Source organism: Phyllostomus discolor, chromosome 5 (genome assembly GCF_004126475.2).
Source record: "Phyllostomus discolor isolate MPI-MPIP mPhyDis1 chromosome 5, mPhyDis1.pri.v3, whole genome shotgun sequence".
NCBI lineage: Eukaryota > Metazoa > Chordata > Mammalia > Chiroptera > Phyllostomidae > Phyllostomus > Phyllostomus discolor.
Genome location: NC_040907.2, coordinates 123,581,368 through 123,596,616, shown reverse-complemented (window position 1 = coordinate 123,596,616; position 15,249 = coordinate 123,581,368). Strand labels below are relative to the sequence as shown.

General features: G+C 38.2%; 1 protein-coding gene across 1 annotated transcript in view; it reads right to left on the bottom strand.

Annotated features, from left to right (window-relative positions):
• CFAP70 (cilia and flagella associated protein 70) overlaps window positions 1-15,249 on the bottom strand; it is a 116,493-nt gene that overhangs the window by 50,302 nt on the left and 50,942 nt on the right. Inside the window, 1 exon segment of the mRNA XM_028513969.2 lies at window positions 5,093-5,218. Within this exon segment, the coding sequence (XP_028369770.1) occupies window positions 5,093-5,218 (126 nt within the window).

Below are 15,249 nucleotides of genomic sequence, written 5' to 3'. Positions count from 1 at the left end.
AATTCTGACATAGGCTTCAATATGGATGAACCCTTAAGAATATATACTGATTAAATAAGCCATTTACAATGGGATATAATGCTTTTTTTAATTAAAAATTTTTAATACATTATATTGATTGTGCTATTACAGTTGTCCCATTTTCCCCCCTTAATTCCCCTACACCCTGCACACCCTCTCCCACCCACATTCCCCACTTTAGTTCATGTCCATGTGTCATAAGTTCTTCAGCTTCTACATTTCCCATACTATTCTTGCCTTCCCCCTATTTTCTACCTACCATCTATGCTACTTATTCTCTGTACCTTTTTACTCCCCTCCTCCTCCCACTCCTCTGTTGCTAACCCTCCATGTGATCTCCATTTCTGTGATTCTGTTCCTGTTCCAGTTGTTTGCTTAGTTTCTTTTTGTTTTTGTTTTAGGTGTGGTTGTTAATAATTGTGAGTTTGCTGTCATTTTACTATACATGTGTTTTTATCTCCTTTTTCTTAGATAAGTCCCTTTAACATTTCATATAATAAGGACTTAGTGATGATGAACTCCTTTAACTTGACCTTACCTGGGAAGCACTTTATCTGCCCTTCCATTCTAAATGAAAGCTTTGCTGGATAGAGCAATCTTGGATGTAGGTCTTTGCCTTTCATGAGTTGGAATACTTCTTTCCAGCCCCTTCTTGCCTGCAAGGTCTCCTTTGAGAAATCAGCTGACAGTCTGATGGGAACTCCTTTGTAGGTTACTGTCCCCTTATCTCTTGCTGCTTCTAGGATTCTCTCCTTCATTTTTACCTTGGCTAATGTAACTATGATGTGCCTTGGTGTGTTCCTCCTTGGGTCCCACTTCTTTGGGATTCTCTGAGCTTCCTGGACTTCCTGGAAGTCTATTTCCTTTGCCAGATTGGGGAAGTTCTCTTTTATTACTTGTTCAAATAACTTTTCTACTTGTTGCTCTTCCTCTTCCCCTTCTGGTACCCCTATAATTTGGATGTTGGAACGTTTAAAGATGTCCTGGAGGTTCCTAAGCCTCTCCTCATTTTTTTGAATTCTTGTTTCTTCATTCTTTTCTCATTGGATGTTTCTTTCTTCCTTCTGGTCCACTCCATTAATTTAGGTCCCAGTTTTCTTCCCATCACTATTGGTTCCCTGTGCATTTCCTTCATTTCACTTAGCATAGCCTTCATTTTTTCATCTAATTTGTAACCAAATTCAACCAATTCTGTGAACATCCTGATCACCAGTGCTTTGAACTGTGCATCTGATAGGCTGGCTATCTCTTTGTCGCTTAGTTGTATTTTTCTGGAGCTTTGATCTATTCTTTCATTTGGGCCATTTTTTTTTTTTATCTTGTTGCACCTGTTATGTAGTGAGCGGCAGAGCCTTAGGTGTTCACCAGGGTGGGGCAACCCAGTTTCTGGGTTGTGACGTTGTATGTGCGGGCGGGGTCCAAGAGGGAACAATAGTGCTTGCTCTGCTCTCTGTCGGATTTCAGTCCCTTCCACAGCTTCCCCCAAGCAAACTGGGACTTTCCAGTGGTGATTCCCCTACGGGTGGGCTCCTGTATGTTCTAAGACCCTGTGGGTCTTTCCAACAAACTCCCCTGTGAAACTGGGGGTCTCTCCCAGCACCTCAATCCCCACAGGTGTTTTCAATTGGTGTTTTGAGGCTCTACTTCCCCGCACTGGGACCCTGGGTTGGGAGGTCTGTCTCACTCCCCGGTTTTGCCTGGTTTATCTGCTCGCAAGAATGTGAGACGGCCTGGTCAGCCAGTTGCCTTGCACACTGTGCCCCACTTCACAATCGCCACCTCGCTGGGTCTGCCCGTTGCCACACTGCACCCGGGGTTTGTCAGCCACTGCCCTGTGCACCCGGTGCCACTGCTTTTTTTTGCCGCAACCTTCTCTGCCTAGTCCCCAACTCCACCCTCCTACCTGTCTGGATGAATGTGTCTATTTTAACTCCTTGGTTGTTGGACTTCCATACAGTTCAATTTTCTGTCAGTTCTTGTTGTTATTTTGTTTCTAAATTGTTGTCCTTATTTTGGTTGTGCAAGGAGGCACAGTGTGTCTACCTATGCCTCCATCTTGGCCAGGAGCCAACACACTTTATTTATATAGACTAATGTTTTGAACTATTTGAGGTCTAAATGTTCCTTTGTCAATTAATTTAGAATTTAGAAAATATTTTCTACTGAAAAAATTATAAATGTGAAGAGATGTTCAAAATCACTAGTCATTAGAGAAATGCAAAACAAAACTACAATGAGATACCACTTCAACCCCTTTAGAATGGCTATAATTTTTTTAAAACAATGGACAATAACAAGCATTAGGAAGAATGTGGAGAAAAGGAAACTTTCATCCATCGTTGGTGGGAATGTAAAATATTAGTACAGCCTTTTGGATAACAGTTTGGCAGTTCCTCAGAAAGTTAAGCACAGAGTTACCATATGACATAGCAATTCCACTTCTTACTATATATCAAGAGAACTGAAAAGATCCATTCATACAAAAACATACATACTTTATACATGAATGTTCATAGCAGCATTATTCATAAGAGCTAAAAAGTGAAAACCAGTCAAATGCCCATCAATAATGAGTGAAGAAACAAAATGTGGTGTATCTATGCAATGGAATGTTATTCACCATAAAAAGGAATAAAATACTTATACATGCTACATGAATGACCCTCAAAAACATTATGCTAAGTGGCTGTAGCCAGTTGGCATAGTTGGTTGGAGCATTGTTCCATACACCAAAATATTGCAGGTGCAATCCCAGTCATGGCACACACCAGGTTGCAAGTTTGATCTTCAGTTAGGGTGTATATGGGAGGCAACCAATCAATGTTTCTCTCTCACATTGATGTTTCTCCCTCTCCCTCTCTCTCTCTCTCTCTCTCTCTCCTCCCCTATACCCTTCTACTCTCTCTCTCTCTCTCTCTCTCTCTCTCAAATCAGTGAGCATACCCTTGGGTGAGGATTTAAAAAATTATACTAAGTGAAAAAAGGTAGGCACAAAAGACCTCGAATTACATGATTCCATTCATATAAACCATCTACAATAGGCATATCTATATATCTCACAATTTAAAGTAAACTAGCAGTTGCCTCAATCAGAGGGTAAAGAGGAATGAAGAATGACTGTTAATGCAAATTCTTTAAAATTAAATTGTGGTACTTCTGTGAACCTAAAACTTCTTTCAAAAGTCTATTGTAAGTACAGTATAGGTAATATAGTCAATAATATTGCAGTAACTATGTATGGTCCCAGATGAGTACTAGAAATATCAGGGGAACACCTTGTAAAGTATATGATTGTGTAATCACTATGCTGTATAACTCAAACCAATGCAAAATAATACTGAAAGTAAACTATAATTGAGAAATAAAAGACTAAAAAATAAAAATAATGAAAAATATCTATTAAAAGATTGTGGTGATGGTTGCACAACTTTGTAAATACAGTATAGTAAATAATACTGTATACTTTCAATGACTGAATGTTATGGCAGGTGAATTATATCTCAATAATGAAATAAATATAAATGAAGGTTTGGACCATGTTTTCATATGTTTTATTTAGCTCATGATGCATGTGGTAGGTAGTACTAAAAGAACTAGAGGACTCAATTGTCATTCATAACACACTGTAAGGGCTCAGTAAATGTTTGCTGAATTTGTTGAATACACAGGTTTTATTTTTTAATTATTTATAAGAAATTAATGTTTTCCTTTGTATACAGTTTTAAGAATTTTAACACATGTATACCTTCATGTTACCACCATCAAAATCAAAATACAGAACAGTTCTAACCACCCCAGAAAACTTCATTGTACTATCTTTTTATAGTCATCTTTTCCACTACCCATAAATTTTGGCAACCAGTAATCTGTTATCTATCATTACAGTTTTGCCTTTCCAAGGATGTCACATAAATGGAACTATATAGTGTGTAACCTTTGGCACTGCCTTCTTTCACTTAGTATAATGCCAAGTAGTTGTATGTCTCAGTTCATTTCTTTCATTGCTGAGTAGCATCTCATTATATGGATTATCGTGGTTCATCTATTCACACTTTGAAGAATATTTTAGTTTCTTCTGGTTTTGGAAGTTATGACTAGAGCTGCTATAAGCATTTGTATACATAAGATTTCATTTCTTTAAGGTAAATACACAAGAATGGTTCAGATGGTACATGTACAAGAAACTGCAAAACTACTTTCCAGAGTAGCTATATCACTGTACATTTCCTTCACCAAAGTTTCAAGATTTCAGTTGCTTTTTATCATCACCAGTACCTGGTATTGTCAGCACTTTTCATTTTAGGTATTCTAGCAAGTATGCAGTGGCATCTCATTCTGGTTTTAATTTGCATTATCTAATGGCTAATGATGTTGAACATCTTTTCATGTTCTTATTTATCATACTTAATTCCTCTTTGGTAAAGTGTCTATTCAATTTCTTTGCTCATTTTTACTTGGTTGTTTTTTATTGTTGAGTCTTGAGAGTTCTTATTATTCTGGAAATAAACCCTGTGTCAGATGTATGTTTTGCATAGATTTTCTTTTGGTTCTTTTCCTTAACAGTGTGTTTCAGAGAGCATATGTTTTTAATTTTGATTATAAATTAATCAAAAAGTGAAAAAATTCCATTTATCAAAAATTTTTGATAAATAATGATTTGATGTCATGTCTAAGAACTCTTCACCTAATTCCAAGTCATAAAGATTTTCCCCTTTGTGTTCTTCTAAAAGTTTTATAGTTTTATATTTTACATTCAGACCTATGATCAATTTTGAGTTGATTTTAATACATTTGAGGTTTAGGTCAAGTATTCATTCTTTTTAACATGATGACCAACTGTTCTAACACCATTTTTTGAAAAGGCTATCCCTTCTCCATGGAATTTCTTTTATACTTTTGTCAAAAATATAATAGCTTTATTTGTATGGACCAATTTTTGGACTCTTATTGATCTGTGTGTCTGTCCTTTCACTAATCAGGTTGGATTTTTAAATAACCAAGAACCACTATTTATTATACCCATATTGTACAAATAAGAGTAACAACAACCACCAGGAAGGTGTTTAATTACCTCTTCATAATATGCAGCTGCCATTCCAAAGTTCTCATTGACTTCTGCTTCAAATGCAAAGAGTCGAAGCTGTTCGCTAGTTGTACGAATGGTTGGGACAGCACCTTGGACATCATCTGGCATGGTCTTGTCAACATCAAGATGTTAGGCAGACAAAATGAAGCAATTACAAGTAGAGAAGTTTTATAAGAATAAACCAGATGCAAAACTCCAGTCATGAGGTCTAAATTGATTTTAAAGTTTCTTACAGTCTTGCCAATACAGTAAGAGAGAGAGGGTGAAGCAAAAGAGAAATACCAATGATGAAAGGGAAGCTCAGTTATCTATCATGGAAGTGAGTAAAACTCACTTAAGGCAGAACTGCTTTCCTCAGTCCTCAGGGAAGTCAGTATCTAACACTTTCTCTAGGGTACAGACAAATATTATAATTTGTAGGTGTCATGACATGAAAAAGATTAACACATACTAACTAGAGTCTTCAAATGTCAAGAAAACAGGAGGCTAAGGGTAAAGCTTTGGAAGCCATACCTATACTTATAAGATATATAGACAGATAGACACTACAAAGAAGACAGTATAGAAATGGTCAGAAATGTAGGGAAACATCCAGAAAATAATATATCTAATATACCCAGATAGGAAAGCAAGTCTTGTATAATAAATAATCTGGGTTAGAAGCTATGGCCAAAGAAGACGCTAATTAGAAGTAAAAATAATATCAGTGACTTTAACAAGTAGAGTTGCTAAGAGATGTGAAGAATAAAGCTAAATTTGAGATGGGCCAAACAGAACTACTGATAATTAATTAATTAATGCCTCTGTTCTTGTTCTTTTTAATTTTGATGATCTTGACCTCCAAATCCCTCCAGCAACACACTTCCATACTAAAACCAAAACTCTGCCTCAATTAACCCACTACCAGAACCCACACTCAGCCTGCTGTCTTTTTTTCACTTAGTCCCCTAAAAACTGCTCTCTGAGCCCTGGCTGGCGTAGCTCAGTGGATTGAGCGTGGGCTGGGAAACAAAGTGTCCCAGGTTCGATTCCCAGCCAGGGTACATTCCTGGGTTGCAGGCCATAACCCCCAGCAACTGCACATTGATGTTTCTCTCTCCCTCTCTCTCTCTCCTCTCTCTCTCTCTCTCTCTCTCTCTCTCTCTCTCTCTCTCTCTCTCTCTCTCTCTCTCTCTCTCTCTCTCTCTTTCTCTCTCTCTCTCTCTCTCTCTCTCTCCCTTCCCTCTCTAAAAATAAATAAATAAAATCTTTAAAAAAAAGCCCTGCTCTCTGACTTCATTTCCTGCACTTCCAATATGCCCATAATTTCCCAAGTGGATAAACCTAGACTTCATGATCATCCATCCATACTACTCTGTCACCAGCATACCAAGTCCCAGGCATCCTCTTCCTCCCGAAATTGTCCTGCAAACTCCCAGATTAAAACACTCCTACAATCTGGCTTCATTTTTAGGTAGGAGCTGATATCTGGTCCTAAGGAAAACTGCATATGACATAAAGATATCTGAGCTGCCATAGATTCTTCTGACATTCAATCTTAGCTAAAGGCCTTTAATAACCTCAGCAATCTATGTATTTGTCCTTGTTCAGCAACATATGTCACAATGCTATGCAGTATCGACATTTTTTCTCTTTCTTCAAACTTTTTCTTCAACCCTTCTCCCCTTCACTTTCAGTAAAGATGTTACTTCACAAACAAAATAGAAATCTATAGGCAAGAAATCCCTCAACTTTTGAACACTATACCAAAATTGTTTATTTATGCATCCACTATATCTCTTTCCTTTCAGCATCAGAGGAAGAGGCAGAACCAAACTTCTTTTTTAAATTTTTTAAAAATATATTCTATTGATTATGTTATTACAGTAGTCCCATTTTCCCTGTTCACTCCCCTCCACCCTGCCCCCTCCTACCGACTTTCCCCCTCTTTAGTTCATGTCCATGTGTCATACTTATAACTTTTCTACTTGTTGCTCTTCCTCTTTTCCTTCTGGCACCCCTATAATTTGGATGTTGGAATGTTTAAAGATGTCCTGGAGGTTCCCAAGACTCTCCTCATTTTTTTGAATTCTTGTTTCTTCATTCTTTTCTGATTGGATGTTTCTTTCTTTCTTCTGGTCCACTCCATTGATTTGAGTTCGTTTCCTTCCCATAACTATTGGTTCCCTGTACATTTTCCTTCATTTCACTTAGCATAGCCTTCATTTGTTCATCTAGTCCATGACCAAATTCAGCCAGTTCTGTGAGCATCCTGATCATCAGTGCTTTGAACTGTGCATCTGATAGGTTGGCTATCCCTTCATCTCTTAGTTGTATTTTTTCTGGAGCTTTGATCTGTTCTTCCATTTGTGCCTTTTTTTTTCCTTGTTTTGATGCACCTGTTACGTATGAGGGGCGGAGCCTTAGGTGTTCACCAGGGTGGGGCAACTCAGTTTCTGGGTTGTGATGCTGTATGTGGGGCAGGGGTCCAAGAGGGAACAATGGCACTTGCTCCGCTCTGCTGGATTTCAGTCACTTCCCCCCGCCCCACTGCACCACCACCAAGCAAACTGGGCCCTTCCGGTGCTGATTCTTGTGTGGGTAGGTTTGTGTATGTTCTAGGACCCTGTGGATCTCTCGAACGAAATCTCCTCTGAGGCTGGGAGTCTCTCCCAGCACCTCAACCCCCACAGGAGTTTTCAACTGGTGTTTTGAGGCTTTATTTCCCTGTGCTGGGACCCTGGGTTGCTCGGTCTGTCTCACTACCGAATTTTGCCTGGTTTATCTGCGTGTGAATGTGAGACCGCCCCCTCCCCCAGCCGCCTTTTGCCCTGTACCCCTCCACAATCCACCGCCTTTCTGGGTCCGCCAGCCACCACTTTGCCAAGACCCCTTTCTGCCTGTCTGCCAGACTCCACCCCTCCTACCAGTCTGGATGAATATTTCTTCTTTAACTCCTTGGTTGTCAGACTTCCATACAGTTCAATGTTCTGTCGGTACTGGTTGTTTTTTGTTTCTAAATTGTTGTTGTCCTCCTTTTGGTTGTGCGAGGAGACAGTGTGTCTACCTATGCATCCATCTTGGCCAGAAGTCCCAAACTTCTATTTCAAGGTTAACCCTTCCATCTAAACTAATTTTTAAAATTTTTTAAAGTTTTTATTTTTATTGTTGTTCAAGTACAATTGTCTCCATTTTCACCCCATCATGCCCCTTTCCCCACCCATCCCCACCTCCCACAGTTTGGTTTTGTTCATGTGTCCTTCATACATGATCCTGGATGGCCCCCTCCATTATCCCCTATTATCCCTCTCCCTCCTTCTCTCTGATTACTGAGAGATTGTTCTTTATTTCTGTGTCTCTGGTGGTATTTTGCTTGCTTGCTTGTTTTTTTTTATTAGGTTCCACTTATAGATGAGATCATATGGTACTTCTCTTTCACTGCTTGGCTTAGTTCACTTAGCATAATGCTCTCATTTCCATTTATGCTGTTGTACAGGGTAGAAACTCATTCTTTCTGCTGCGTAGTATTCCACATGTAAATGTGCCATAGTCTTTTGATCCACTTGTTTACTGATGGGCACCTAGGTTGCTTCCAGCACTTGGCTATTGTAAGTTGTGTTGCTATGAACATTGGGCTGCATAGGTTCTTCTGAATTGGTGTTTCAGGGTTCTTAGGGTATAATCCCAGCAGTGGAATTGCCGGGTCAAAAAGCATATCCATTTTCAGTTTTCTGAGGAAATCCCATTCTGTTTTCCAAAGTGGCTGCACCAGTCTGCGTTCCCACCAACAGTGCACTAAAGTAAAGTGTTAACCCTTTCCCATTTGCACACCCTGGGCTTGCCATTGACTATCTCCTTTTCCTCTGTTTTCACAGTCTCTGCCAACTCCTTTTCCCAAACCAGCACACATGCTAAAGTCTTTTCCATCTTTAAAAAAAAAATCTCTGTAATTTCTAGCTACTTTCCAACTTCTTGCCTTTGTCCTCCAATTTTTTTAATGTATATTCACTTGTTTCCTAAATATTCATTTACTCCTCAATTCACTATAAATTGAATCCACTTCAATTTGTACAATGAAATTATTATATAAAGGTTAACAATAATCTCTTTATTGTCAAATCCAATGAAAAAATTTCAAATTGTTTCTTTTTCCCCTAGTTTTCTTGAGATTTAGTTGTCATACATCACTGTATGAGTTTAAGGTGCACAGCATGATGGTTTGACTTACATATATTGTGAAATGATTACTGCAACAAGTTTATTTTTTGAAGTATATTTTATTGATTATGTCATTACAGTTGTCCCAATTTTTCCCTTTATCCCCGCTCTGCCCCCCCCCCACCACAGACACACTCCTACATCACCCCTGCCCAGTACACATCTGTGGGTTGTACATATAAGTTCTTTGGCTTCTCCATTTCCTATGCTAAATATTCTTAACCTACCAATTATGATTCTTATTCCCTGTACCTTACCAACCCCATTCGCCCTCTCCCTCTCCCCATTGATAACCCTCCATGTGATCTTCATTTCTGTGATTCTGTTCCTGTTTTAGTTGTTTGCTTAGTTTTTGCTTCTGTTTTCTTAGGTTCAGTTGTTGATTGCTGTGAGTTTGTTATCATTTTATTCTTCATAGTTATCTTTTTCTATTTCTTAGATAAGTCCCTTTAACATTTCATATAATAAGGACTTAGTGATGATGAACTCCTTTAACTTGACCTTACTTGGGAAGCACTTTAACTGCCCTTCCATTCTAAATGAAAGCTTTGCTGGATAGAGTAAACTTGGATGTAGGTCCTTGCCTTTCATGACTTGGAATACTTTCCAGCCCCTTCTTGCCTGTAAGGTTTCTTTGAGAAATCAGCTGATAGTCTTATGTGCACCTCCTTTGTAGGTAACTGTCTCCTTTCCTCTTGCTGCTTTTAAGATTCCTTATCTTTAATCTTGGTAACTTAATTATGATGTGCCTTGGTGTGTTCCTCCTTGGGTCCAATTTCTTTGGGACTCTGGGTTTCCTGGACTTCCTGGAAATCTATTTCCTTTGTCACTTTGGGGAAGTTTTCCTTCATTATTTTTTTTTCTTTTGTGTGTGTGTGTGTGTGTGTGTGTGTGCTTCTTTGTTTGTTTAAAACTTTATTTTAATCATTGTTCAAGTACAGTTTTCTGTCCTTTACTCCCATCTGAGCCCACCCACCCATCCCTCCCTACCTCCCTCCCATTTCCATGCCCCCTAGTTTTTGTCCATGTGTCCTTTATATTTGTTACTGTAAACCCTTCCCATTCACCCCTGAAATTCCCTCCCCTCTCCCCTCTGGTCACTGTCAGCCTGTCCTCTATTTCAGTGTCTTTGGCTATATTTTGCTCATTTGTTTGTTTTGTTGTTTAGGTTCCTGTTAAAGGTGAGATAATATGGTATTTGTCTTTCACTGCCTGGCTTATTTCCCTTAGCATGATGCTTTCCAGTTCCATCCATGCTGTTGCAAAGTGTAGGAGCTCCTTCTTTCTCTCTGCTGCATGGAATTCCATTGTGTAAATATGCCATAGGTTTTTGATCCACTCATTTACTCATGGGCACCTAGGTTACTTCCAGCACTTGGCTATTGTAAATTGTGCTGCTATGAACATTGGGGTGCAAAACTTCTTTCCGATTGGTGTTTTAGTGTTCTTAGGATATAGTCCCAGCAGTGGAATTGCTGGGTCAAAAGAAAGATTCATTTTTAGTTTCCTGAGAAAATTCCATACTGTTTTCCATAGTGGTTGTACCAGTCTGCATTCCCACCAACAGTGCAGTAGGGTCCCCTTTTCTCCACAACCTCTCCAACACTTGTTGTTTGTTGCTTTGTTTATGATGGCCATTCTGACTGGTGTGAAGTGGTATCTCATTGTGGTTTTAATTTGCATCTCTCTGATAGCTAGCAATATTGAGCATCTTTTCATGTGTCTCTGGATTCTTTGTGTGTCCTCCTTGGAGAAGTGTCTGTTCAAGTCCTTTGCCCATCTTTTAATTGGGTTGCTTGTCTTCGTAGAGTGGAGTTGTGTAAGTTCTTTATATATTTTGGAGATTAAACCCTTGTCTGAGGTATCATTGGCAGATATGTTTTCCCATAACGTTGGTTCTCTTTTTATTTTAATATTGTTTTTTTTTAGCCATGCAGAAGCTTTTTATGTTGATGAGATTCCATTTGTTTATTTTTTCCTTTATATCTCTTGCTCTAGGGGACATATCAGTAAGAATGTTGCTGCGTGAAAAATTTGAGATTTTTCTTCCTATGTTCTCCTCTAGGACTTTAATCGTGTCACGGTTTATATTTAAGTCTTTTATCTACCTTGAATTTATTTTTGTGTATGGTGTAAGTTAGTGCTCAAGTTTCTTTTTTTTTTTTTTTTTTTTTTTTTTTTTTTTTTGCACGTAGCTGTCCAGTTCTCCTGACACCATTTGTTGAAGAGGCTATTTTTACTCCATTTTATGTTGCTGCCCACTCTGTCAAATATTAATTGACAATAGAGACTTGGGTTTATTTCTGGGCTCCCTGTTCTGTTCCATTGGTCCATGTGCCTGTTTTTATGCCAGTACCAGGCTATTCTGACTACAGTGGCCTTGTAATACAGTTTGATATTTGGTATTGTGATCCCTCCTACTTTACTCTTCTTTCTCAAAATTGTAGCACTGCTATTCAGGGTCGTTTACGGTTCCATATGAATTTTTGAAGTGTTTGTTCTATATCTGTGAAATATGCCATTGGTACTTTAATAGGTATTACAATAAATCTGTAAATTGCTTTGGGATGGACATTTTGATTATGTAAATTCTTCCAATCCATGAACACAGTTTATGTTTCCATTTGTTTGTGTCTTCCTTGATTTCTCTCTTCAGTACTGTATAGTTTTCTGAATACAGGTCTTTTACCTCTTTGGTTAGGTTTATTCCTAGGTATTTTATTTTTCTTTTTGCTATATTGAATGGGATTTTTTCTTGGTTTCTGCCTCTGCTGTTTCATTGTTGGTGTACAGAAATGCCTTTGATTTCTGGATATTGACTTTGTATCCTGCTCTTTTGCCAAATTCATTTATTAGGTCAAGTAGTGTGTTGGCTGAGTCTATAGGATTTTCTATGTACACTATCATGTCATCTGCAAACAGTGACAGTTTTGTTTCCTTCTTTTTGTTTTGGATGCTTTTTATTTCTTTTTCTTGTCTGATCGCTGTGGCTAAAACTTCCAATACTATATTGAATAGAAGTGGTGAAAGTGGACAACTTTGTCTTGTTCCTGATCTTAGTGGAAAAGATTTTAGTTTTTGCCCATTGAGTATGATGTTGACTGTAGGTCTCTCATATATGGCCTTTATTATGTTGAGGAATGCTCCCTCTATTCCCACTTTGCTGAGTGTTTTTAGCATAAATGGGTGCTGTACCTTATTGAATGCTTTTTCTCATCTATTGATATGATCATGTGATTTTTGTTTTTGCTTTTGTTTATGTGATATATTACATTTACTGATTTGCGAATATTGTACCATGCTTGCATTCCTGGGATGAGTCCCACTTGGTCATGGTGTATGATCTTTTTAATGTATTGTTGGATGCAGTTTGCCAATATTTTGTTGAGGATTTTAGCATCTATGTTCATCAGCGATATTGGCCTGAAGTTTTCTTTCTTTGTTGTGTCTTTATCTGGTTTTGGGATTAGGATGATGCTGGCTTCATAAAAACAGTTTGGGAGTCTTCCATCATTTTGGAATTTTTTGAATAGTCTGTGAAGGATAGGGATTAACTCTTCCTTAAATGCTTTATAGAATTCCCCTGTGAAACCATGTGGTCCAGGGCTTTTGTGTGTCGGGAGTTTTTTTATTACTGCTTCAATTTCATCTGCTGTTATTGGCGTGTTCAGGCTTTCTGCTTCTTTTTCATTGAGTTTTGGAAGATTGTATTTTTCTAGAAATTTGTCCATTTCACCTAGGTTTTCAAATTTCTTGGCATACAGTTCTTCATAGAAATTTCTTACAATCCTTTGTATTTCTGTGGTATCAGTTGCAGTCTTTCCTCTTTCATTTCTGGTTGTGTTTATTTGGGTTTTCTCTTTTTCTTAATGAGCCTGCTTAAAGGCTTGTTAATTTTGTTTATCTTTTCAAAGAACCAGCTCCTGGATTCATTGATCCTTAGAATTGTGCTTTTAGTCTCTATGTCATTTAATTCTGCTCTGATCTTGGTTATTTCCTTCCTTCTGCTTGCTCTGGGCTGTCTTTGTTGTTGTTCCTCGAGTTCTTGTAGATGTAGGGTTAGGTATTTGTTTGAAATGTTTCTATCTTTTTTAGGTGGGCCTGTATCACTATGAACTTCCCTCTCAGGACTGCTTTGGCTGTGTCCCATAAGTTTTGGGTTGTTGTGAGTTCGTTTTCATTTGTTTCCAGAAACTTTCTGATTTCTTCCCTAATTTCATTCTTGACCCATTCATTGTTTAATAGTATGCTATTCAATCTCCATGATTTTGAGTGTTTTGGGTTTTTTTCCTTGGGGTTGGTTTCTAGTTTCATTCCCTTGTGATCTGAAAAGATGCTTGGTATGATTTCAATTTTTTGAATTTGTTGAGGCTTGTTTTGCATCCTGTCATGCGGTCTATTTTTGAAAATGTTCCATGTGCATTTGAAAAGAATGTGTATTTAAGCTTCTTTGGGATGAAGGGCTCTATATATATCAGTTAAGTCCATTTCATCTAGGGCATTGTTCAATGCCACAATATCTTTGTTGATATTTGTTTGGAAGATCTGTCCATTTTTGACAGTGGGGTGTTAAAATCCCCTACTTATAATTGTGTTGCTGTCAATATCTTTCTTGAAGTCTTCTAAGATTTTCTTTATATATTTGGGTGCTCCTATGTTGGGTGCATATATATTTACAACATTTATGTCTTCTTGGCGGATTCTTCCTTTGAGTATTATGAAATGACCTTCTGGGTTTCTCTTATGGCCCTTTTTTGGAAGTCTATTTTGTCTGATATGAGTATTGCTACCCTGGCTTTTCTTTTCCCCTGTCTATTTGCTTGGAAAATTTGTTTCCAGCCCTTTACTTTTAGTCTGTGTAGATCTTTTGTCCTGAGGTGGGTCTCTTGTAGGCAGCATATGTGTGGGTCATGCTTTCCTATCCATTCAGCTATTCTATGTCTTTTGATTGGAGCTTTTAATCCATTTACATTTAAGGTTATTACTGATAGGTACTTATTCATTGCCATTTTCATACCTGTGTTTCTCTCTCTCTCTCTCTCTCTCTCTCTCTCTCTCTCCCCTCTCTCCCTCTTTTCCTTCCTTTCCTTAAAGCAGACCCTTTAGCATCTCTTGAAGAGCTGGTTTGGTGGAGGTGTATTCTTTTAGACTTCTTTTGTCTGAGAAGCTCCTTATTTGGCCTTCTATCTTGATTGAGAGCCTTGCTGGGTAAAGTAGCCTTGGTCGCAGACCTCTGATTCTCACTACTTGGAATATTTCTTGCCATTCTCTTCTGTCTTGGAGCATTTCCATTGAGAAGTCAGCTGCTAACCTTATGGGGCTCCCTTGTATGTTACTTCCTGTTTCTCCCTTGCTGCCTTTAAGATTCTCTCTTTGTCTTGGAATTTTGTCATATTAATTATGATATGTCTTGAGGTGGGCCTCTTTGGGTTCCTCTTGATTGGGACTCTCTGTGTTTCCTAGATTTGTGTGACTTTTTTCTCTCATCAAATTAGGGAAGTTTTCCATCATTACTTTTTCAAATAGGTTTCCCAGCCCTTGTTCTTCTTCTCCTTCTGGTATCCCTATTATATGGATATTATTATGTTTCATATTATCTTGCATTTCTCTTAATCCCTCTTCATTCTTTCTGAGCCTCTTTTCTTTTTCTTGCTCTTTCTGGGTGTTTTTTTCTACTTTGTCTACCAACTCAATGATCTGATCTTCTGCTTCATTGATCCTGCTTTTGATTCCTTCTACTGTGTACTTCAGTTCAGAAATTGTATTCTTCATGTCCTCTTGGCCCTTGTTGATAGTTTCTATTTCCTTTTTCATGTTGACATAGTTTGCAGTGAGTTCATTGTAGCTTCCCTGTCATTTCTGGTAGCTCATTATGAGCTCATTAAGCTTCCTGATAATCATTGCTTTGAACTCAATATCTGATAGTTGAGTTGCCTCTATTTCAT